The 27295-nt window shown below is 35.4% G+C and overlaps 1 protein-coding gene across 3 annotated transcripts; it reads left to right on the top strand.

Moving 5' to 3' along the window:
- The first annotated feature begins 15399 nt into the window (after nt 1-15399).
- On the top strand, nt 15400-17492 carry LOC128230131 (uncharacterized). 3 transcript variants are annotated; one of them, XM_052942166.1, is made up of 3 exons: nt 15400-15583; nt 15822-16416; nt 16707-17492. In XM_052942166.1, the coding sequence occupies exons 1-3, from the start codon at nt 15557-15559 to the stop codon at nt 17045-17047; spliced, it is 963 nt and encodes a 320-aa protein (XP_052798126.1). In that variant the 5' UTR covers nt 15400-15556; the 3' UTR covers nt 17048-17492. The 3 variants fall into 3 exon arrangements, with proteins under 3 accessions (XP_052798126.1, XP_052798124.1, XP_052798125.1); XM_052942164.1 differs by having other exon boundaries at nt 15741-16416; XM_052942165.1 differs by having other exon boundaries at nt 15400-15587; nt 15741-16416.
- The last annotated feature ends 9803 nt before the right edge of the window (nt 17493-27295 follow it).

The raw sequence follows: 27295 nt of genomic DNA, 5'->3' as shown, positions 1-27295 counted from the left end.
GTCACTATCAATGTTAAGAGGTACAATTTTATCATTGTACTTTTTGTGCCATAAGATAGCAACACCACCTTTTCCTACTTTTCTAGTGTTCGATATGTCATATAAATCACTATCGCAAACAGCATGGTAACAGTAATCTGAAGACAAATTATCAAACAAGTGTATGTTCTGTGGACTTAACCAGTGTTCAGCAATTCCACATATATCAACGCTATGTTTCACAAGGGTGTCAGTAAGGTATGTTGCACTCGAGAAAATACCGGTCACATTCCATGTAATGATATTTAAATTCATTAAACACAGAACAAAGATTATGATTAATATGCGCACAAACATGGAATTAGTCAACATTATAGTTTTATGATGTATCAATCTGTCCGAGACACTCAAACCTATTCTCACAGTTTATGTCTCTGTCGTATCGTGAGTATCCATTTCCGGGTTGACCACCACGCGCCTCGAACCTTGGCGCAGTGAACCGACGTTGATGTCCTCTCCTTCCTCGAAGGGATGCAGCCCCGCCTGCACGAGGAGGGTAGCGGCGGCCCCCTACATCCCCACGCTCCCCCGTACGTCCGGAATGTTAACGCCTACCCTCGTAGTCGTTCCGATGACCGTCCCTGCTGCGACCACGGTTATTCTCCATATGGCCGCGGCGATCAGGAAGGGGCCGACTCCCACCTTTCTGGTATTGTTCCAGTAGCTCATTGCGCGTTAACCACGGCGCACACTTGACAAAGTCCGGCCAAAACCCATCACATAGAAGTAAGTCACTTGCGTCATTAGCCTCGACATTGACGCGAATAACAACCCTGCTCGGTGACCTACGTACTGGGAAAATCCGCACGTTCGTTACAGTTGGGCCCCGTGCATTCACATATGAGTATATGTTCTGAACAGTCACCGATTTATGATAACCACCAACATAAAAACGCCTAGTAGATCGTCGTGACAAGTTAGTAAATTGTTCCTCACCGTTATGAGTTACAATCACTGGTATCTTTTTACGCGTTACTTCAGTGGAGGCGCGTAACGTGGGCCACTCATCATCATCTATGTCATTTCTGGATGCCCTTTCATTGACGGTCGGTGGCGCAGTGACGTCACTATTCTCCGTGGTGACGTCACTGTTTTCCGTGGTGACGTCATTCGTATCCGTAGTGACGTCACGTTCTACATCTGTTTCACATCTAGATGCTGGCGATCTAACTTCATGTTGTTCTGATGCGCACGCATTATTTGAATAAAACTTGTGCCTGAGGCTAGAGACTGCGAAACATCTGAGCCCCATCGATAAAACGTTCAAGGTGCCCAATACGAGAATCCAGAGATCCAAGCGCATTTTCAATTGGTTTAATAATGCATCCCACATCATTCATGTACACTGACATCTTTAAAGCACAATCTTTAATAGTTTTGCCACAGTTAAATAGGTCCACCTTTACATCATTTACAGTTTTTAACAATTGTTTACTTTGTTCACCTCGTAACTTTTCGTTCGCAAAGATCGTCTGCTTTATGTTTAAAACGTCAGCCTGGAGGGCTGCAGTAGTGTCCTTGAGTAGTTGCACTTCTGCCGGGTGATGTTGACTTCTATCATCTTGTGTCTTACGAGCCGGGGTCTGTGATATCGTGCGTTTGGCAGTGCTTATCATGTCCTTGATCTGTGAGAAATCCTCACCTTCCAGCACTGACACCAGCGCATATATATCGGTAGCTAACATGTACTCTCGTTTTAGAAGAAAAAAAAAACACACTCGATATTTTCAATTATAATACCTCGCTTTTGTCTACAATGGTTAAATATTATTACCCGAAAATGAGATATTTTGACTATCAGAAACATTTGCTACATTTTTGACACATGACCAAGCAAAAATTCACTGTCAGGTCATGTGACCACAGTGACATTTTGAATGCCATAAAGGGCAAATAACTGCTTCAATATTTTAGCTAAATAATGACGTGATTGGCTTCCTTTATACACGAAGAGTAGTGACTTCACAATTCAATGTGTATACAAAACCATCAGACGACAGGAAATTAACGGTGGAAATTTGTTCTAGATATAACAATTTATTATGTTATATTTTGTTAACCTTGTTAAACTTGTTATTAAATGAATTAAAACAATTTAAAACTTTAGAGGGAGAGAATGTAAATGGATTCAAAATTATGAATGTTTGGTATCACTTGACGGTATTCTGAATATTCTTGAGAATAAGAGTATAATTCATGAGAGCAGGATGTTGTTAATAAATGTTATATTCTTCAAGTTTACATTCAAGTATAAAACTTCCACCGTTCTTTTCTAAAATTTTGTTAACAAATAGTTTCCATTACCTTGATTATTTTCATCAATGAGTCTTTTTACCCAACTTGCTTTAATATCATGTAAGAAGTGTCTAACACTTGGAAGGTTAAGTCCACCTTTTTCCCTGGAGCAATATATTTGTTTGATTTAATCAGGTTTATTATTCCAAATAAAGGCAAACATAGATTTTGTGATATCTCCCATCATTTGCTCTTGTGGAATTGGTGCCATAATGAAATCGAAAACAAATTACGGAGACCTTTCCCAGCAGATTTCATTTTCCGTGTTGCCACTGTTTTAGACATTTTTTGAATTCTTGTACTTGAGGTAAAATATTACTGGCTAAGAATCATAAATGTAAATGTGATTCCTAGTGTTTTTGCTGACAGAGATGGGCGATTTAAAACGACTTCTATCTTTTCTTTTAAACTTCCGACTTGAAGTACCACTGTTTTGGAATAGTTAAGTTTCAAGCCTGACGTCATACCAAACACGTAAATTGAATGTATTAACTTCTTGTGTGACAATTCAGTTCCATTGTTGAAGAATGTAGCATCGTCTTCAAATAGAGTTTGTTATATTTGAGTGTTTTTAACTGTGATCCCTTCGATTTCTGGGCAATAGTCAAAGTAATTTGAGAGTATTTAGATACACGTGAGAAACAAAAATGAAGACAATTGACATCCTTGTCGTACTCCTCATTCTATTAAACAAATGTTCTGAAAGGTGACCATTACTTAGAATAATTCCTCTGATATCACTATAACATAATTTTACCCAATAAATAAGTTCATTTCCAAAATTGAATTGTTTAAGACATCGTATTATGAGTTCGTGATCAATGCTGTCAAAAGCCCTCTAAAAATCCACAATTATCAGAGGTCCTGGTTTGTTTGTTTTGTTTAAATGTTCAATTACTTCTTGTATAAGTCATATATTTTCACTAATGTATCTCCCTTTGATAAAACCGGTTTGATTTGGTGATATAGTTGCATCAATTATTTTTTTATTCTATTTGCAATTGCTTTAGTTGCAATTTTATAACCTTTTCTAAGAAAACTTATTGGACGCCAATTTGAAAGCTCTTCAAGATCTTTACCTGGTTTAGGTATAAGAGAAATATGACCTTATTTTTGCAGTTCATTAAGTAATTGAGTTTCGAAGGAGAAGTTTAAAGATTATTCGAAATGCTCTTTCAATATATCTCAAAATACATTATAAAAATCGACTGTTAGCCGCCCTGAACCAGGACTTTTTTTAAATTCATACTTTAATGCATCGGTGCATTCAGATTCAGTTAACAAACCTTCACATTTTAGTTTTTCTTCATTGTTTAACAATTTTAGAGGAGCTTCAAAAAAGTTGATTTCACTATTGTTTTGCGTCTGTTTTTTTGTATATTTTTTCATAAAATGTCCTTGTTCGATAAAAATATCTTTAATATCGGTTGATAAAGCTTGGTTTGCTTTAAGTTTTGTAATCGGTGTTTGTTCGTAGTGACATTTTTCAAGAATTTAAAAAAAAATCTATTTTTTTTCGTTGTGTTCTGCATATTGTGCTTTTAGTATCATTCCATTATTTTTTCTATTGTAATGATATCTTATTCCTGATGAAGCAAAGTTATTTCTTCATCATCACTGTCATTGTTATTTGAGCGTGCGTTTTCTTGATTTTTTTCGATGAGTTCATTTTCTTTCTTTTCTTTTTCCTTTTTAATGTTAGTGGAGTATTTAATGGGTAAGTTTCTAATGATTCCTTTGATAAGTTCCCAAATAGCATTTGGGTTAACGTTACTGTTAATTTCTACAGTTCCCCTAATTGCAGTTTTTATTTGGTTTTGGTACTCCGTGTGATAAATGATATTATTGTTTATCTTAAAGTAACCTGGTCCTCTCTTTAGCTCAAGTGTGTATCTGTCCTTCCATTTGTCTTGTCGATAGAAGGATTAAGTACGTACAGTTTTGAAATCACCGCCTATCATTATATTTCGTTCATTATTGGTAGCTACAAAAGATTCTAATTGTTCGAAGATGTCTTTTCATCGTTAGGTCCATATACATTAACTATTGTTATATCTTTGTTATTTACTTTTATATCTAGAGTGATTAACCAACCAGCTACTGACTCATTAAAATGTGAACATTCGATATTTGAAAAAGTATTGACAAGGAATGCGACGCCTTCTTTATTTGATTTAAGTCCGCTAAAGAATGAACAACCTTTTCATTCCCGTTTCCAGGATTAACTTGTTGATGCATTGGAGTAAGTTTCTTGTAAAAAGATAATGTCATACGATTTAACCTCAATATACTTAAATACTTGTTGACGTTTTTGTTTATTGCCGAGTCCCTTAGTGTTTAGAGTACAGAAAGTGACACTCATTATTTAAAAAAAAAAACACACACAGAAAAACACAATGATAATTGGAATATTCCTTGAGAAAAATCCAGATATCTATCAGAAACGGATGTTGAAACAAATTCAGTGGCATAAGGTGTTTTTATGTTCAGGCGAACAGTATATGGATAGTCTTGTAAAGCTTGATGTGTAGAATATGTTGAAATTGTTGATCAAATAAAAGATAGAATCAGAAAAAAAATCTTTTCGCTTATACAAAATGCCATGACCATGCATAAGAGCTATTAATATTCCTGAAAAACTTCATTTATATTATACTTTTTATCCTGTCACATTAGAGTTAAACATCATTAATTTGAAAAGTAACATAAACAAAACACAAACCATGCTCTAACAATGTTGAATAATTAATAAGGGGTGTATTTAACGCGATAAGTGTCAAAAGTAAATATAAAAAAGGCGAATACCTTAAATAACTCTGACATAATGTATCTAAAATTAATAAAATCATGCCTTTACACAATTAATGTTAAATACTTTCAAATAAACATAGATATAACACGGAGACATAGGACCGAATTCAGAACATCCACTCTCACTCACACTCCAACCACAATCCCGTAAGAGACACTCAAGTGATCACTTGAGAGAAATAAGGAAAGTGACACTCAAGTTATATGTTCGTATTCACATGCCTCGCTAACACTTCACTTCATCAAGTGACCAATACACTACAAATGTACACATGTATGTTTTCATAATCATAGCGGATTATCTGTTTGACTATGGTGATGTTTGCAGTAAACATATGTTTATTTGCGAGTTGAGTACCTTATTGGTAGATATGGCGACAAACAAATGACAATAATTGTTATTCTGAAACTTAACATTTTTAAACATTTGGTTTATGCAAATAAAATTGTAAATAAGTGTTGCAAAATGCGTTTAAATGCATGTTGTTGTTGTTGTTTTAAATATGTAGCCGTTTTTCATTGTATTACATGATTTAAATATGTATTGGTATATAATCTTTCTTTTGTAGTCTGCATGAAGCAGTCTTTGACGTTTGAAAAAAAATATGAAAGTTGAAAACACTTAACACGAAAGCACATGGATAAAATTAGCGAATGAATCTGCCTCTTATGGGGAAATTACACCTCGGAGAAAGAAAAAACAACTGAAGAAATGGATGGGAAATTGGATGAAGATGACGATAATAATAATAATAATAATAATAATAATAATAATAATAATAATAATAATAATAATAATAATAAAAAAAATAATTATAATAATAATTATAATAATAATGATAAAATAATAATAATAATAATAATAATAATAATAATAATAATAATAATAATAATAATAATAATACTAACAATAATAAAAAAATAAAACTAATGATGATGTTGGTAGTGATGATGATGATGATGATGATGATGATGATGATGATGATGATGATGATGATGATGATGATGATGATGATGATGATGATGATGATGATGATGATGATGATAATTATGATGATGCTGATGTGATGATGATGATGATGATGATGATGATGATGATGATGATGATGATGATGATGATGATGATGATGATGATGATGATGATGAAGATGATGATGGTGATGATGGTGATGATGATCCATCTGAATATAGGCTGGAAAATACATATTAATTCTCTGACCATGCACTGAAATGAACATGAACATTGCGTAAAACCGTGTACATAAAGTCTAGCGGCCTAGCGGTGTATAGTTAGCGGCCTGGCGGTCTAGCTGCTTCAAGTGCCTAGCGGCCTAAAAGTGTTGCCTATCTCAAAACATTTTATATGAGTTATTTTCCAAAACAATGATAAATTAAATGTTATATTTATAAATCCACATCCTTTAGCGAATATCAGCATTTCCCCCTTTAGGGGAGCTGCTGGATTGAGTTTTTGGGAATTGTAGGCCACTAGGCCGCTGGAATGCTTGATCGACTTTTTGAAAAAAAATTCTTGGAACTAGGATGTCCCTTATTTGTTCCAAAATCTGATATATTTCACCTTTTCTACTTGTCATGTGCATTTATCCTTCACACTCATTCAATTCGTATTCACAACCAATCCTCGGGGCTGTTCAAGTGGCCTCGCCGAGCACTCACAAAATTAATATCCCACTCACGCAAAACACCTATGAATACGGATATACTTTCCACTCGAAAATATCTGGACCGTTATGTGATTACAGAGGATTAACTTTTTGAGTGTGAGTGAGAGTGGTTGTTCTGAATTCGGCCCATAGTTTAGCTCTTCATAACATGACGCGCGACTAAATGTCTAGAATATAGTGTAATTTTCATTTCAGTAAAGTAATGTTGTAAAATTCGTTAGATTTGCTCCATAGTATTCCATTATTGGATGCACAAAACTTTAATAAAGTTTCCATGAAATGGGATTAACACAAACTTGTAAAATGAATTTTACTTATACTTTTTTAAGGGAGCATTACTTTTGGCTCTATTCTAATTTCTTAAATTTTCTGAAATGTAAAAAAAAAAAAACGATTAGAAAACGGAAAAGGTTGGATGACCGTACTTGTTATAAAGGATGTATCATTAGGATATACTTATTGTTTGTTAATTTTTTAACCTTTTTATATGTTTTCTGTCTTCTATGACTTTTGTATGCAGTTATATCTGGTTTTCCGAAAAGCGAAATGAAAACTATTAAAATTTGATAATCTAACTACCATCAACAATAATTGTATTTAATACAATAACCAACTAAATATATAATGTTATCTGGCAAATTTAGCAGAGCTTTGAGGTAAGAAAATAACACTCATACCATATTATTGACTATACTTAGCAAAAGAAAGCAGCAATGTAATTATGCAACAAAACATCTTATTGTATTATTTATTTCGTCATTTTCTTTATATTTCTGCTATCAAATGTATATGTATTTAGTGTCTCATAATAATAAAATGTTAATGACATAAGATATTTGACATTAAATTTAACTAGAGTAACCCTAGATTTAATAATACAAATGGAATATACGTTATGTTATGTGACTGTGAAAGAACTTGTAATACAAAGAGGGGGCATCTCATGCTGTTTGCATATAACAGAAAATGTCAAAATAATATGTTGCGTAATACTCATTTGAAATATAATTATATGATCATAGTAATGGTCCCTTTTATATAGCATGGCAATGTAATATAAGCTTCTGCTGATGTTGTTACAAAGATTTACTATGAGTCAATAAAATGAGCTTATAGTAAACTGTTCAACAAAAAGGGTAGCCTAGTGTTGATGGTGTCTCTGAGGCCACGGTAGTTCGAGCAATGGGTTGTAGTTTTCGTGTTCGACATACGATGTACTCTCGTCGTAGCGCCTCGGAATAATACGGCCATTTCTGGTCAAGACTGACTTTACCTCATCTTGCCCTTTCAGTCAAATCGCTGTAGAAAGTTGTTGATTTAGATGTGTTAAGTCATCTTTTTTATTAAGAACAATAGGACGCGCCTTTCCAGTTTTCTCCATCTGCTGTATTAAAGGATCGTTTACTCAATATATTCACGATATTGTCCATTGATACTTGTATCGGTGTAAATACCATCTTGTCTACCATTAATATTACTTCTAGTAATCTCATCCTTAAACATGTATATTTAAATTTTTTTTTTACGCTTTTAGGTACACACATCTCCATCTTGATTATTGTGTTTTGAAAATGCACCTTTTACTCCGTTTGTACCTTCGCAACACATTTTAAATAACCCTGGCTATGTATTCAAACTTTTGCCAGCAGCATACATTATTTTGAAATGCAATCGTATCATAACAAAGTCAACATTCAGGAGTATAGTATAGAATAGTACGTTTGTCTTTACACCGGCTCGGTATTGAAATTGATCGATGGAGAAACGGTTATGCGCTACATATAATAATAAGAAGACGAATGCCATTTGCTATTTGAATGCATATTGTATAATTATATACGAGCTAAATATATCAAGCGATACTTTAAAGAAAGATCAAGTATGTCTATAACTAATAAGTTGTTAACATCTTATAATGCAAATGTTGTGAAGAAATTTGCTGTATTTATCTTTAATGCTTTTAAAATAAGAAAGACTTATACCAAAATCCAGGCCAATAAAGGCAGACCTAAATTACTATCATGCTGGTCAACGTAAATATACGACCAGTTTCATAAACGTGTTCAATCACTATTAAGGTTTTAAACATAATATTATTTTCAGATTGGTATACTTAATTAAGTTAAAAAAATATGATATGTCTATTTGTTAATTCATTTCTATGCTCGCCAAACATTTTACTTACGGTCATATACATTTGGTCATGGGCAATTTCTTCTGAATCGAACATGTATGTAAAAGCGTAAATAATTTCAATCATATATAAAAACAGAAATAATTCATTATTGATTTAGTAAGAATATTATATTGAATTACACAGTTGTTAACATTGCAATATAAATAAACTTATGTATAAATATGCTCCGCCAAAAATGTATATGCCATTGTATTACATAAGTTTAATCTAGGGTCATATTGGCCTATTTCAAACATGTATTGTTGTATTGAATGTATTTTGAATAAACTTTACTCTTCTTCTTCTTCTTCTTCTTCTTCTTCTTCTTCTTCTTCTTCTTCTTAATACTTCTATACACTTTGCTGTTGATTTTATTGTTTCTTTCAATTGCAACTGGTATCAGACTATATCTCCTTTTCCTAAGTATTTAAGTTATATTTTTTAAGGATTTAAGAACTTCACTCTTTGGTGGTGCGATGGTTTTTAGTTCATCCATATTCCTTTAAGTACATTCTGTATTTTCTTTTATATTTTCATTTCTTCATTTTTCTAATAGTTTTACTATTTCTCCAATCTATATTAATACATACATTTTCTCCATATCCATTTAGTTTATACCTCTCTATATATATTCAAGTGGCAAAACGTCATCAGCTTATTTTTTAAGTTCTAATATTGAAGTAAAAACTGATTTAATAATTTCTTTTTCAGAATATCTCTTTGCATTGTCATTTTATGTGCGTTTGAATGAAATGTTTAAATTTCTATGTTGGGCTTTAAGTAATGCTTTTTTCTTCAATGTGAGTTTTATTTCGCGAAACAGTAATTTCTGCGGGAATGGCACCAGTACCTGCTAAAACAACTGGTGCAGCTTGTACTAAAGCCATATCTTATATCTATTTCTATATGCTGCAACTAATTTTGTTGAATGAGTTAAAAGCTGTCCTAAATTTCCTATTTTAAACTATATCATTATATTATTTATATTTAAATACAAGTTAACCCAAAACGTGTGCACCAAATAAGCAACTGTAAAAGGCAAAGGGAATAAACCGTAGTAGTAGTATATATATATTATATGTTAATATTTATTATATGTTATATGATCGTCGTTGGGGGATTTGACTTATTTGGAGTTTAATTTTGTTGAGTATTGCGAGATAGATTTTTAATTGACAAAATCATAACATGGCTATGTACAAAATAATTGAAAAAGTCCATGCATAGAAGATTCATTTAAATCTACTTTCTCGCAACGCTATATTCTAGACAAGCTCCAAATTGGCCAAACTGCGCTAGGACGAATATACTCCATACAATCGGCACTGGTCACCTGCGACCTTAACTTCAAATGAGCGATTCGAAGTCTCGAAGCGAAGAATTCTAGGTCCCCTTTGACTTCAACTGCAAAAGGGAGGTTTGACACATTAAGTGGTAGGGCACGGGTCACATGCAACTGTATCGACATAAAAGGTAAATGGACGCCTGCAACCTTAGTGATTTATGCTACATGCAATTTCTACCGGTGACACGCGTTCAGTCGCCCTTTAAAGTGAAAGTTGCAGTTGACCTTTGAGGTAATTGGACGTCTGCAACTGTAGGGATGTATGCTACCTGCAACCTCAAGCAGATCAAAAAAGAAGAGAAAGTTGCAAGTGGCCTTTGAAGTGCGTCCTCAACCCAAACTTGAAATGAGTTTTCATATCCTCAAACCACAGAACCATAGGTCACATGCAATCTCCACTGGAAAGGGGTCAGTTGGCACCTTGAACCGCAGCGCTACTAGTCACCTGCGGCATCCACTGGAAATGGGCATTTGTAGGCATGCAATCGCAGGGCCACAGTTCACATTCGACATCAAATAAGAAAGGGTGAAATGGCGCCTACAAAAACAGGGCCATTGGTCACCTGCGACCTCATCTGTAAAAAATGTTGTTCGCCGCCTCGAACAGGAGGACCATAGGTCGTCTGCGGCCTCCTCTGAAAAAGGGTAATTTAGGCGGGTGTAACCGCAGGGATATATGACAACCAGCGTCTTCTCTGGAAAAGGGCTTTCTGACGCCTGCGACCGTACGGCTAAAGGTCACCTGCGGCCTCCCTCCGAAAAGTTTAATTAGACGGCTGTCACCGCCGGGATATAGGTCACCTGCTGCCTTCACTTGAAAAGGATAATGTAAAGTTTGCAACCGCAGGGCACATGTCACCTTCGACTTCAATTATAAATGGGTTGCACGCTGCCTCCAACCGCAGGGCCATTAGTGCAGCCTCCACTTGAAAATGGTTTTCAACGCATGCAACCGCAATGCTATAGGCCATATGCAGCCTACCTTGGAAAAGTTTTTTTGACGTCGGCAACTTCAGGGCTTAAGGTCACCTGTGGCGTCAACTAGAAATGGGCATTCATATGCATGCAATCACATTGGTTGTTCGCCCACTTAAACATCAGGCCCATAAGGCATCTGTGGCCTCCACAGGAAAAGTGTATTTTTACGCCTGCAACTCTATAGATCACCTGTAACCTCTGCCTAAAAAGTGGTATTTGACGCATGCAACCGCAAGTCTTTGGTTCACTAGAAGCCGCCAGTTGGAAAGGGTGGATCGTGGCTTTGAACAGCAGGGGGACTGGTCGCCTGCGGCCTCAAGTGTAAAAAGGGAGATTCGACGCTTACCTTACCTAGCTTACCTTTGACTTTCACGAAAAAAGGGCGTTTTGACGCCTCGAGTGGCAGTGCATGTCAAATGTGACTTCACTGGAAGAGGGTAAATTGACGCGTGTAACCGTAGGGATGTATGTAACATGTAACTTCTACCGGCGACACAGTCCAGTCGCTCTTAAAAGTTGAAGTGTCAGGTGACGTATTAGGTAAATGGACGCCTTCATCCGATGGTATGTATGTTAAATGCACACTCGCCCTTAACAGAGCAGGTTTCAGGGGACCTTTTATGTCAAGTGCGACCTTTACTGGAATCGGGGAATCTAGCGCTTTCAACCGTAAACTGGGAAAAGGGGCCGCCTATAACAGGATAGCCATAGGTCATTTGCGGTTTCCACTGGAAAATATTTTTTTGTTTTTTGACACCAGCATCGCAGGGCTAAAGGTCACCTGCGGCCTCCACTTGAATAGGACATTCGTAGTCATGCAATCGCAGGACCACTAATCAACTGCGGCCCAAACTGTGAAAGGATGGATAGTCGCTCTCAAATTGGAAAAATGTTGTTAGCCGCTTCGATCCGCAGGGCAATAGGTCACTTGCGGCCTCAACTGGAAAAGTTATTTTGATGCCTGCAGCTGCAGGGTTATAGTTTTACTGTGGCCTCTACTGAAAATGGGCATTCGTAGGCATGCAATCGCAGGGCCACTGGTCACGTACAACTTAAACTAAAAACGGGAAGAACGACGCCCAGAACAGCAGCGCAACATGTTCACCTGCGCCCTCCACTGGAAAAAGTTGTTCGCCGCATCTAAACGCAGGGATATAGATCACTTACGGACTCCACCGGAAAAGGTTAGACACGTGAAACCGCAGGGTAAAAAGGTCACCTACGACCTCCTCTGAAAAAGGGTAATTGGACGGCTGAAACCGCAAGGATATGGGTCACCTGCGGCCTGCACTTGAAATGAGCTGTTTGCCGCCTCCTTCTGTAGGACAATAGGTCACCAGCGGCGTCCACTTGAAAATATTATATGAAGCCTGCTTTAGCTGGGCCACTGGTCATCTGCATCCTAAACTTAAAAATTGGTTATTCGCAACCTCAAACCGAAGGACCATAAGTCACCTGTACTGTCCACTGCAAAAGGGGTGTTTGATGCCTGCAACCACAGGGCTATAGGTTACCCGCGGCCTACACTTCAAATGGTCATCTGTAGGCATGCAATCGCAGGGCCAATGGTCACCTGCGAACCCTTCTGGGAAAGGGAGGATCAACACATAGACCAGCAAGGTAACTGGTCAACTGCGACCTCAACTGGAAAAAAGGTTGTTCGCCGCATCGAACTGCAGGGCAAATTGTCACCTGCTGCCTCCCCAGGAAAAGGGTTATATGACGCCTGCAACCGCAGGGCTATAATTCACCTGCGGCATCCACTTAATATGGACGCTCGAAAGCATGCAATCGCAGGATTTCTGGTCAATTCGACCTTAACTAGGAAAGGTAGATCGACGCCAAGAACATCAAGGACACTGGTCACCAGCAGCATCCACTGGAAAAAATGTTGTTCGCCGCCATGAGCAGCAGGGCCATAGGTCACCTGTGGCCTCCTTTGGAAAATGATTGATCGAAGACTTCAGCTGAGGGGCCACTGGTCAGCTGCGATCTCATCTTGACATTGTATGTTCGCCACCTCTAACCTAAGGGTTAGGGTTAGCAGTAAAGTTTTTTTTGACGCACTGGTCACCTGTGACCTCAACTGAGAAATGGTAGATCCACACCGCTAAAAGCACTGCCACTGGTCACATTTGGCCTCAATTGGAAAATGGTCGTTTGCCGTCACGAACTGTATGCTCATATTCACCTGCGGAAAAGGTTTTTTACGCCCACAACTGCAAAGCTGTTGGTCACCTGCAACATCAACTGGAAAATTGCAATTGTGCACCTGAATTTTCCGGGCCACCGGTCACCTTTTACCGGAACTGGGAAAGGATGGATCGACGCAAGGATTCGAAGGGCTATTGGTCTCCTATGGCCTCCACTAGAAAAGAGTTATTTGCATATACAACAGTAGGGCCATTGGTCCGCTGTGTCATCAACAGGAAATGCTTGGATCGACGCCTCAAACCACAGAGCCATTAGTCGTCTGCGGACATTTGAAAATTATAGTATGACGTGTAGAACCATAGGGCTAGAGGTCATCTATCGCCTCCATTGAAAAAGGGATATTTAACACCTCGAGCTGCAGGACACACGTACGCCTTCGACTTCCACTGTTTAAGTGTACTGTTATTGGACACCTGCAACCGCGGGAATAAAGGTCAAATATGAACATCCAATGGAAAAGAACAATCTTACGTCTGCGTCCGCAGGACCACTGGTTACCTGCGACCGCAACTGGAAAGACTTCCAGGCTTCCTTTGTAGAAAGTAATTAAACGGCAGTTAAAAGGGTAAACGTACGTATCTTCAGGTTTAAATAGATACTGCCCAGTTTCGATTCTAAAATATAATATAACAGTGCATAACTGTGCCAAAGTTCTATCTGCTTGAACATTGTCTACGTTCTTAATTTCGGAATAGATTTAACCTTGACCAAATGTGTATGCAATGGTTCCGCACAAGATGTTGTAAATTCGAGAGATCACCAGGTGTTAGCCATATGTGTGTCATAATCTCATTTACCTCGCTTTAGCAATTACAAGAAAACCTGTAATAGTCCATTTCAAACATCTGGGCACACAATCTGTCTCTGTCCTTAAGCACGAGTCTGTTACAGTGGCGTAGCATGTTGATCCATCGGTGGTAACGGGTAGGGTTCCGTCCTGTGTCGCTAGTGAGCGCGGGGCGAATCTATGTACACGAAGGTCGTATCTCATTGCGCAATTGTTGTATTTATCTTTGTCTGAGGGTTGCAACTGCTTGAATCCCCAGACTGAGCTACATAAATCAACGACAGGTACAACACAAGAATTCTGCAACTTCTCATATGGTTTGAAGCCAAGGTCTTTCACTTGGTTTAAGCACTTTGTTGATAAAACTTCCTAGACCTCTACTGGGCCCTTATATGGAATTGATATATTTAGATATATTTTTCATTTTCTCCATATTTATCATTCTATGATGTTTTACGGATATAAAAAATGATAATGAAATAATTTTCCAAATATCTTTTTTTCACGACCGCGAGGAGCAGAGCGCTGAGATTGATTAATTTATGAATTGCATGACTGAAAGTAATAAATCTGTTTGTTGCATTATCTTGTTGAAGCTATTAGAGAAAGTAAATGAATGTATTACGTTACAATGCCAAATAAATAATAAAATTGTTATCTTTTTACCCCATCCTGTGGCGCAGCTCGCTGATATTTAAGAAATAAAAACATAAATTGTATAATTGCACTTAATCAAGTTGTTTGTCGGTTTATCTATTTGAAACTTACATGCTTTAACAACCACCCCAAATCAGAAAGCCGGAAAAGTTTTTTGCTACGTTTGGTTTTGATACGACTTACGTTCGTGCAGACCTTGTCCTGCCTTGCTAAAATCAACAAAAACTTTTCCACGTTATCAAAGTCTACGTTAACGAAAAAAATCTATTAATTTGGTTCTTTTTTGATCTGTAAATTGTGTTTTAAAAGTGTTATATTCTATCCGGATAATCATATATACAACTGGTATCCTAATGGCATCGCAAATAAATTCGCTTTAAAAAGCTTGGGTTACCGTTAAAGGTATCTTATTTCCAACTCTTTCAATAACACTCAAATTGCATTGATGTTTACATTCAAATACCAGTGTGCTTAACTAAGTATTGAAAATAGTTTTTGAACGTTTATAATTATGCCGTTGTAAACATTAAATCTGCTGTTATCTTTCAGTCGTTTATTGTGTTAATAATATGAACGGATATAAACACTCACGAGCGGTTGGTAAGTTTAACACACACACTTTAATAACTGATAGATACAAACTGTTTCGATATAAATGTGTAATTTCAGTTTCTTTGGTGCTTGGTTATTATTTGAGTTTAAACTGGACCATACGTTGCAAACCTATAAAGTACGTTGGTTATTTCATTACAGACAGTATACATGGGTCAGAGCACCACCCTTCATGCATCTCAGCAGACTGGCGACCTTAGTCGTGTGATGTTCATATTTCAGCTCCTTCAGAGCGGCTTGATATTCACGGCCCTCGTGGCCGGTGCCATCAGTATCGGTCATCTAGTCTTAATACGCCGGAAATACTGCCGAAATACCACGACGCTGTTCGCAGTGGTGCTCTCAGGATATTTGCATCTGATCGCGAGCGTGTACATGTTGACAATTGCCGAAAATTACATGATAAGACGCGTAAAACAGGGGCCCCCGAGCGTCGGCTCGTGCTTAGATTACTCGATGAGGGCGGCGTTTGCAAACGGGGTGGTGCTCGTGTTTATCGTGCATAATGTTTTTGTTCAGAACTTTAAATGGTCGATGTCTACGTGTCTAGCATACGCAGGCACACTTGGTTGCATCATCACAGGAAGTTTTTCCGTAATCAAGATTGTGTCGCACAATAGCCCACTTCCAGTTGCACAACATTCGCTTGTGACGCTTGGAACGTATGGAAGTCAGCACTTTGACGTATTCTTGTCCGTCTGTCAAAAAAACGTTTACGAGGAAAGATGGGCTATTCTGGTGGAATATTTAGTGATATACGTACCCGTCATGGTCACCGTGCTGGTTGCTCTTTGCAGGAACAGGACAAAACAAACGGGTATGATAACTTGTATAAATTAATTTGAATTATTATTTTATTATTTATCTTGAAAAAAAAATGAACTGAAAGTGTTCTAGTGGACTTGTCCCCCCATTGTTGACACATAAATAACATTTGATTAGTCTGCCTGGATAAAAGTAGTTGTTTACTTCCAAATACTATATACATTTGTCACATTTCTGAGTCTCCTAATTATCACATTATGTTAGGCTGACTCCGTAACGTATTGTTGGATCTCGAAATACTTATAAATGTAACTGAATGTCTTTCTGTTTTTTTCTTTGCAGAAGTCACCATCACAGAGCTAAAGATTCTCTCAAACAAGGAGTGCAACGTTTCAGTGTTTAACTGTAATTGTGTTAAATTGAACTCAGCCATGGTTGCCGTTCTTTTATACATTACTATTGTCTTACTCATAGTACGGCCAGGATACATTCTGTATGCGCACGCAACTTCGGGTTACTTCTGGGACATATTGCCAAGTTTGTTACAGACAGTAATTTTCACTTTTATTTGCTCAGAATATATTGGAAAGGTCCTCATTCGACCACAATATTGGAATAATGAGGTGAAATCAAACGGCTATCGTGATTGTAAACATAAGAGCAACCCTCTTATGCAGGTTTGATTTAAACCCCCAGTAAATTTACATTTTAATGACCGTTCCAAGGCGGTACCTAACAATCCTTGATAAACATGCCTAGTTTTTTTATATATAGCATGTATGCACTGTGCTGTTGGTGGAGTATTGCTCTGTTCTTCCATGATTCTTGTTTGTGATTTTTTGTTTTTTGTGTTCTATGTTTTTGGCGTTTACACAGTGCCATTAAACCGAGTTTATGTTTAAACTTTTTGCTACTGAGCTTGTTTCTGTAGATTTTCACATAAGTATTGATAAGCTGTAAATTTTTGTGGACAGGTTCTTTAGAGATGTGTTGTTTAAAAGTAAAGACACACTTGCTTGGAATGGGAAATCCATAGTTATGTTTCCACAAAACTGTGATACTATGCTCAAATATGTGTGTAGCACTTTTGTAACTGGGTCAATAATTAGCACATAAACGTATCATATTGACGGAGTTAAAGTCGAAATATTGTAAAATATTAACACTTCATCACTGTCATCTTCGTTCGTTTTATTAAAATGTTACTTATGGCCAGAAACAACATGGCAAGATGGAACTTGGGACAAAATTATGCTAAGTATGTCGGGAAGCTTATGCGTAGCCTAATATTCATAAACTTGAGCTCTTCGATGTGGACAGAAAAATGAATTTCGTCTTTTAAGACACTATAATGTGGGCAAAGTCTTTGTTCTAAAATTGTATTATTCCACCAACCAACTTCTATAATTAACCGATGCGACGATAATCCTTATTGGCTTAAAGCAATTCTGAATTTCTGTACATTAACACACTTAAGATAGGGTTTTAATTCAAAATCAGAAATGTTTCTATAAAATAAAGCTCTTGAGGAGTCTGACAATCTGCTGTTTAAATTTTGAAAATAAACGTCTCATATTCTTTGCTTCAAAAATGACACAAAACTAGAAATATCACCAACATCTTGTGCAAGCCAGACGTGATAAACCCCATATTACTCAATATTGTTTTAACATGGACTGCCCAGTTTGGAAATTTTACAACATCATTTATCATTACATTATAGATGGTTCTTACATATTAATCATTCGGCATACTTAAAACTTTAAGCCAGTACTTAATAATATTTATAATGCATTGCGACATTAGATATAATCTGCCCGTCTCTGCATATACAAAGTTATTTTGTGTTGTTGTTTTAACCGAAAGTACATATTTTATGAATTGGGTGTGTATCCTTTTAATTGACAATCGTTTTGAAAATCCCCAAACTTCTGAACCATATAATAGGATATGTCTAATGAGTTTGTCAAAAAGTTCCAATTTATGTTCAGGTGTTATATTAGTAAATTTGTTCAAATATTTTCTTAATTTAAAAATTGCTCTATGTGCCTGACCAGATAACGTTTTGATAGCATATATAAGTGAACCCCCTGAGCTTAAGACTATACCTAAATATGTGATTTGTTTACAACCTCCAATGGTGATCCCTGATAGATTGAAACTGAAGATTTGAAGGTAATCTATCCCCTTTCTTAAAATCCAATATCTTTGTTTTGCATTTATTGACCTTAAGTTTCCATATGTAACAATATTCCTCTAAAATATTAATATTCGCTTGCAGTTTTGCTGCTGAATTAGCAAAAAATACAATATCGTCATCATATAAGAGTAAAAAGAACAATCCTGTGTCGACCCCTTTGGCCCCTTTGAGATATAATACTTCCTGTAGAGCGTTAATATACAATGAAAATAATAATGGCGATAGGCATTCGCCTTGACGTACACCTAAATGACTTTCAAATACTGCACCTAACTCGTTTTGGTGTTTAACTCTTGAATACATATGCTTATACATAGACTTTATAACTGAAAAGAGATTGCCCCGTAGTTCTAATATATATAGTTTATAACACATATTGTCTCGTACTATATAATCAAACGCTTTTGTAAAATCAACAAAAACACAAAATAACTGCTTGTTTTCATTAAGAACATGATTAATTCAATTTTGTAATACAAACATGTTATAAACGGTACTCATTTAAGCTCTGAATCCAGCTTGTGCCCCCGGCTATTAATAATATTTGTGAATATTTTTTCCACAAAACTTAATAATGGGATCCTCAAAATTTTCCAACTTCGTTTAGATTTCCCTTTTAATGTATTGGGACTATATAACCCTCAGTCCACTTTTCCGGAAAATATCCGGTTATTAATAGTTTATTAAATAGCCTTAAAAGAAAAGACGATAGTCTACGTTTACCATATATCAAAAAATCATTAAGTATCCTATCTGGACCAGCACTTTTGCCCAAATTCAAATTTGAAATACCTTTTAGAACGTTTTCCTCAGTGAATGGCAAATCTAATTCAGAAAACATTATCTTTAATTCATTTTGTAAAATAGTACTATTAAAGTATAATATGTCTTCGTCTGGCTGAAAAAAACCTTTCATTAAGATCATTAATTGCCTGAAAGTAAGCTGTAAACGATTGAAGAGATATAATTTTAGGAGTTTTATGTTTTAAGCATATTAATTGATCCGTCCGCTTATTCATATTTAGGTAGTTATAATAATTTTCGGCGTTTAAAGTACTTACATAATCTTCTTTCTTTGAATTACGCCACGAAAATGAATAATCAATATTAATATGTAAACGACTTTCGTTATTTTCTATATTTTCATGTATATTTGGTGACCGTTTTAATGCAAATTCAATTAAGCAGTGGTCTGTCAAAACATTCGGTCCATGAACATTGAAATTTACAAATTTAGTGAGCAAAACCTCATCTACAATGCAGTAATCTATGACACTTGACACATTTGCACCCACAGATGTAAAAGGGCAAATATTTCTATTACCCCCTTCGCGCCCGTTTGCTATTCTAAGTCCTGTTTAAATAAAAAAATCAATAAGCAATCGACCATTTGTATTAACAACATTATCTGCAGATGTTCATGGCAAATAATTATCAGTTGTATATTCCTAAGGTAAAAGGTTTTACTTTCTTAATGTGTAATTATCGTCTACTACAAAATCTTGCAAATGTACCACCTTTGAATTTAAATCTCCAAGTATCATAAACAAACAATTACTGTCATCATTTTTTTGCTTAATTGTGATAATATTTTGTTTAATAATAGCATCAATGTTATTTTCAACTTGAATGTTCCTGCTAGAATTAGAGGGTACAATATAACATAAACAAACAACTAAACTATCCCCTAAACATAGTAAAGCTTTATCAATTGAATCCATAACTGCGAGTCCCTGTGTGGCATCACTAAAGAGACATATTTGGCGTAATTTTGCCTTACATACAATAATAAACCACCAGAATTTCTCTTTGTACCAGCAATTTTCTCAAACCTATTTAAAATAAAACATTCAAAATCTTCGACATCGTAGTCACTACTTCCCCAACTTTCTGTGAAACAAATAATAGCATTGTCTTCAAATAATGTTCGAACTTCTTTGGATTTTAATTTGTCATTGTATTTTGTAACTAAACCTTGAAAGTTCATTAAAGCGAAACGTATGTCATTGATATTTACACATTTACTACAAATGTCCTATTTACTGGTCGTCTGTGTCGTTTGAGAGGAACTCTGGGTGTTGATTGTTCCATTATTCGCGGTCTTTCGTGGAGCTCGATTGCTGACTGACCGTGGCTTCCTCTGATTGGTCGATGGCTTCGTTCTCGATTTTGACCGACCACGTGCTTGAGCCTAAACAGCTGCTAAAGTTTGCGGGGGAGTGAACACGTGATCTGGGTCAGTGTTGTCAGGTAGATTTAGACTGGCACCCTGAACGTTATTTGTATTTTCACTCGCAGGAGTATGTTGGTTCGTTACCATAGTATTCTGTGACTGTGTGTGCGCGCTATTTACAACACTTGCAAATGTAGGCTGCAGTTCCCTGCGATCCAACGACGGAGAATCTCTGACTTACTGACGTTCATTTGAAAAACCTCCAGTCTGCGTGTTGTCTATTCGCGTGGAATATCGACGATCGGGGATGTAACGCGCGGGGTTTAGCACTTCCTGCCACTGTGGAAATTCATCAGAGATCAGCTGGTCATTCACATACAAAGCGGCCGTAAACTTTAACCATACACGGTTGTTTCTATTCTGCCTGTATGCATTCAGTTGGGTCCACAGGTGTTTCCTGGCTGCCCTTATATCCTCAGGGTAGTCTATATAAACAGATATGCGTTTACCCGCTTATCGCTTTGCGTTACGCATAACTATGTTGACTTCAAACTTGTATTTGAATGTTACCGGAATGGGCCTCTTTTGAACTACATACGTCTCGTGATTAGTAAGTAAAGAAGGATGTGATAATTGAATAATATCCAATTGAAATAATGTTTAATTGTCGATGTAATTTTTTATGTGTACATTTGAATTTGTAGTAAAAGCATAATGTCACTGTATTTAGATAAACTGTTATAACAACGATCGTGCATGCACATTTTGAATCATGTTTATGCGTTATTCATAGTATTTTTATGTGTTGAGTCATTTCTATCCCTAATATGTATCGTTTAAGAAAAATGCTTTTAATCGCATTAAGATTCTTTGTTCACTGTTTGCAGGCTATTGTCCACTACATAATTTCCCTATAGAAAAGTGTCCTACATTTGATTGACCGATTTGCACACGAAATAACACTGATTTATAATGTTACTAGACCGTCAATACCTTATAATATAATAATAATAATATATAATATACCTGATAATCTAACATGTGTACCAAATATTAAACGGCATTAAAACAATCCTTAAAATTGGCAGAACGCAGACACTTTGTACTGAATATAGTAAAACCATAAAGCAACAAGACAACTATTGGTACGGTAAGTATTTTAGACACGACATTGTATTATCAGACGATTTGAGAAAAAGCAGTTCTTGGGTACATTTTCGGTTTGCATTTTAAAGGGAGCTCTGAATTACCGCACGCATTTATTGTTCATATATCATTGACTAAACCATTTAATTGCAATGCAAGGTCCTTTTCCTTTTAAGATTAGGCGTGCTTTGATGGTTCGTAAAATTGAAATAAATCCATGCGTTATATATATTTCTTTGGTAATGTTTTCACACATTATGTGTAAAATCTCATTTACACAAGTATCATTTTCAGACGCTGAATAGTCTACTACTCACTTGGCAAATGTTAATAATATATGTATACTAAAGGTTGCCACTATTCGCAATCAGCACAACCAAAAGGTTTCATAACCACATTGCAATTTACCCGGTGAAATATTAACAGCAAACATAAAAGCAAAGCTCATGCGTTATGTCCACAACTGGCAAAATACGCAACCACATCAACCATCCCGTTAGAATTTTACAGAGACGCATATCAAAACCATGCGTTGAAAACTGAAATGCTTTTATTAAATATACTTTGGAAAACAATAAAGACGTTTTCTTTATAAGTGCTATTATTATATTTTTTATAATTTGAAACGAATTCGTAGTTATGTCACAGGTCTGTTGATATGAAAGAGTTACTCATAAATAACGCAGGAGTAACGCAGGAGTAACCAAGCGTAACTTGAAACTTAAATGGAAATTTTCGCCTAAATTAGTTTAATTCTTACCATACTATACTTCCTATTTCTCTTGTGCTAACTTTGATATTGACCGGTAAATGTTCAATTTTGAAACATTGTTTTGCTTTTTCTGTATTTTTCTACATATTTCTTTCTACAATCTTGTTTTTTCCACCCACTTACCTTATTACACAAATGTGTAGAGATACATTAATATTTCGACTGCAGTTGTAAACAAGAACTATTTAAGGTCTAGATAAAGAACGCATGTTATAAATATAAAATGCAATTCAATATTCAATTATAAATAAAGTCGTTTCAGATAACGACACATCTGTAAGTTCAACCCACCCTGCGACTGTCTCAGCTCTCAATACTTCTACAATAATATTGGTCATTTCATCACTTAAGATTTTAAATCTGAAGAAAAAATATTTACTGAGGAGACTTTACAACCACAGTCCTTAATACTGAAATGATCTAAAGAGGGTGTGTGTTTTGCTATTTTTTGCTTTCTTATCTTTGTAGTTTGTACTGTATTTTTTTAAACATATTGGTTAATTTATCAAGAAAATCAACATGACAATTGCGTACAAGTTACAACATTGAAATGTTTATTTTCATTGCACACATAGTAGTGGAAATATCAACTTGAGAAAATATTGTTTAAATCAAGGGTAATTATTTTCCCCTTGACGAAACCGTAACTCATCACTTTTGGACAAGTAATTGTTACCAAAATGCTGCCCAAAATAATTTTTAATATTAAAAAATCCTTCTTTTCATACGTGTTCGTTAACTTGAAGTTCATTGGTCGATCATTTGTTTTCGTGCAATACAAATTACAGACGAAAACAACTGCTCAAACATGAATTCATAGTTTTATCGCATACCAATTTTATATATGGATACTTGGATAGAGTTCCATTATTTGTCCATATATTGACATCTATCATCCGCTTTTGGTTAAAGATTACAATGACGGATGAAAGAAAACTCATTAAACTTGCATATAACTCGATGATAACTGGTCTACAAAATAACACTGTGGGAATCAATTTGGCAATTAAAGTTAGAAAGGTGTTAGAATCTATCGAGTTTGCTGAAGTTTGGCTTAACCAGGGTGTTTAAAATGCAGAATTTGTTTTAAACACCTTTCAGATGAGGATTTGAGACTGTTTCAAGCAAGAATGGAATGAAGATTTACGAGAATCACAAAAGACGTCAACAAATATGCTATTTACAAATTTTGATTATCAGTCATGTTTAGACATCAAACAAGCCAATAAATTCCGAACAGTATTAATACGACTAAGAGTAGCTTCACAAAGAATAGAGATAGTAAAGGGCAGATGGCATATGCCCTACTCAATAACAAGAAATGAACGAGAATGTCAAATTTTGTAATACACTTGAAACTTGATACCATTTTCTCAGAGAATGTCCATTATACAATGAATTAAGACTTTTATACACGATGCGATATTTTGTTCTCAATCCAAACATCCAAAATTCAACGAACGTTCAACGTGATTCATTTTGAAAGTTGTTATACTGGAAATGTTTATATAATGTACATGTTTATGGTATATGTAACTCATGGACTGTAAGCTTATAGTTAATATAAGTCTTATTCTTATTCTGCACAAGGCCCGATTTTAGGCAAGTTGTGGTGCATATGATTGTGAGGTAGTACCAATAGCTCGTTGGGGTGCTCGTGCATTATATTCTAGCTCTTTAAAAAGGTTTTATTTTAAATTTAAATAAATTACCAGACTCATGTTGTCAACTGTGTATTAATTCGATGCGCATTAAAATGCACAAATACTCGGAAGGTCGCAATGTAAAATGGTGTGTTTATTACATAGCCAAACAACTGATATATTTAATTAGGAATATATGAAAACTACATTTCAGTATACGGCAGTTCACCCAGCTAAAGTGTCCCTTGGACCCAAACTTGGTTGCGGTAGGTACCGAATTTAAAATCCTCGACGCCGTTATACCGACTGCGTCATACCGACCGCGTCATACCGAACGACGCTGAAAAAGGTACTTTATTGCATGGCGTCAAGTTTTTATTGCTGAACAGTTGCATCGGACACTTGTTTTCCGTGTATATATGCTTTACACTCAAGGGTTCTATTCGATAAGAGATGGGATATCGCATCCAGATCGGCTTGTATATCATGCTGTTTATGGCAGCCGTTATCTAGATGTGACTTGACGTTGCGGTTACATTATGGTGTTTAAGGTCACTTTTAGTTTTGATGACACGTATGTCAATTCAAAAAGCAAACGAGACATTTCATAGATTACTTTAAAAATAAAATAAACAAGAGCATCAACTGTTGCTAAATACTAGGGCACCAAGCTGAATGTCGACCAAGTTTAGAGACGGGAACTGTAAATACGGTTTTGTTTTGCCAATTCGACTACTGTAGTGACTATGAAGCAATTGTGAATTATATTACTGTTCATTTGACGAAAGCAGTATGTTTTCATTGGTGTTTATCTCTTTGGATATTTGAAAAAATATGTAATGTAATCGCGCTAAAAATAGCATTTTTATACCATGTTATTATACTGAATGTTTGCTAAATTTTATTGCAATGATGCTATTGCATAATTTCAAAAACACGAAATACATCGCTTTGAAAATTATCTGTCTGTCACGAAAATTAACAATCACTCATACGCTTAACAAAACTATGTATTTCTTTATATTTCTTCACGGCCAACTATGGATCTAATCCTACAATTATTTTTTAATCGTATGTTTTTGAGAGACAACTGGTCAATTCATAGCAAATTATTACACACATTTTTTCAATCCTCAAATGATAGAGTATCACGTTTTGTACTTTAAGCACTACAGGACTCAACAATAAGCAAAAACGCCTTCAAGTATTTAAATATCTAAAGTCTTAAACTTATGATATAATTTGTTTTTACAAGAAACCATTCAACAAGAGAGAATGGAAGGGTTTTTCATTATTTTATTGAAATAAATCCAATAAAGAAGGCGCTGCCTTCCTTGTAAATAAGGAATCAAATGTTACATGTTAAAATTCTTATGAGCTAGTAACTTGTCGGCTAATTACCGTAAAGTGACACTCTTATTCAAAATCAATAGATACACATGTATAAGAAACATAAATTTTGAGTGATAAACCTTCAAGTTCTTACAAAATAATACATTTACGGAAACTAGTAATTACTGATAACAAAATTATAACCATGTATTTAATAGCTGAAAACGCAAACAAATATAAAATGATTGTTGAATGCTAATAAATTTACCGCGATCTACTATCGTCTCATTAGATAGCAATACCGTGTTTTCTGCACATTTTCTTTAAATTAAGCTCATTATCCTACATAAGCACCAATGTTTTCGACATGTGTTCATCCTTTTTGGTATTGTATTAAATGTGTTAAACCTTATTTTGGAGTAATAGTGCATCTTTAAACATAAAAGCTAATAATTAATATATTACTTAAGTTAATGTTTAAAGACTAAATGATGACCAAACAACGCTATTCGACAGATTAGAAATCTTTGTCGCTGACAATAATGAAAAAATAATATTAATTGGAGGTGACTTTAAAACTGTGCTTAACCCTTTGATTGACAAGAAGAATGGTAGGACAGAAACAAATAAAAAGAATGTCAAGCAACACTTAACAAAAAATATCTAATTATAACTTGATTGATATTTAGCGCAAAACAATCTAAATTTACACCAATATACTTGGGATTCTAATACAAAACCAGCCATATTCTCTCGTCTAGATTATTTGCTCAGTTGTGATTACTTACGCAATACAATGCCTAAAAAATTCCTTTAAAATCAACAACAGCATTATAAATGGCACTGAATATCAAAACCAGACAAATAGGGGAAATTATAGTAATAAACAGTAATTGTAACCCAAATACACTATGGGAACTAATCAAAGGGACTATAAGAAACATTTCAATCAATCAATTATACCAAGTTTTTATTTAAGGAATGAATTGCGGGGTTGATATCATTATCGGGGTATGACCGCAATTGGGCTGGTCTAAGTGTGTGGAGTTCGAAGGACTCCACGCGTACTTTGACCAGCCCAATTGAGTTCATATCCCTAATAATGACATCAACCCCGCTATTCATTACTTATATTTACACCAATAGTTCATTATTTAATATAAAAATTATCATAAAAATAATTCATTTCAGTTAAGAAAACCTTACAGTAATCATTTCTTACCCATTCTGTAAATCGAACGACCCGACTGTTACCGGAAACATTTTTTTTAAATGACGTCACAATAACGCGGGAAAAGATCAGCCACTTGAAATCACTTTTAAACGTTAAATTGAAACACTAATGGCAACAATATATTTAAGATATAATAAATTAACACTTTCTAAAATGTTGATTTATATTTACGGGACCTGCTGACATAATAATAACAATAATAAGATCAATAGTGTTCATGTATATTGTTATGCTATGAATATATATATATTTACACCTCAACTTCCATTCCTTAAATGAACTGCCTTTCGGCAATTGCGTTTATTAATCGATGAACGCAACATATATATATATATATATATATATATATATATATATATATATATATATATATATATATATATATATATATATATATAGTATAGTATGTATGCACTGTGCTGCTTGTGGAG

This window comes from Mya arenaria, chromosome 4, assembly GCF_026914265.1.
Source record: "Mya arenaria isolate MELC-2E11 chromosome 4, ASM2691426v1".
Classification (NCBI taxonomy): Eukaryota; Metazoa; Mollusca; class Bivalvia; order Myida; family Myidae; genus Mya; species Mya arenaria.
This window is presented reverse-complemented; position numbering and strand designations above follow the sequence as displayed.

Excerpts from the sequence above, each read along its gene's own strand:
- LOC128230131 (XM_052942164.1), top strand. The coding sequence starts at position 15,557 with ATGAACGGATATAAACACTCACGAGCG. Across the intron at positions 15,584-15,740 it reads GATATAAACACTCACGAGCG|ACAGTATACATGGGTCAGAG; the intron begins GTTGGTAAGTTT and ends ATTTCATTACAG. Across the intron at positions 16,417-16,706 it reads GAACAGGACAAAACAAACGG|AAGTCACCATCACAGAGCTA; the intron begins GTATGATAACTT and ends TTTTCTTTGCAG.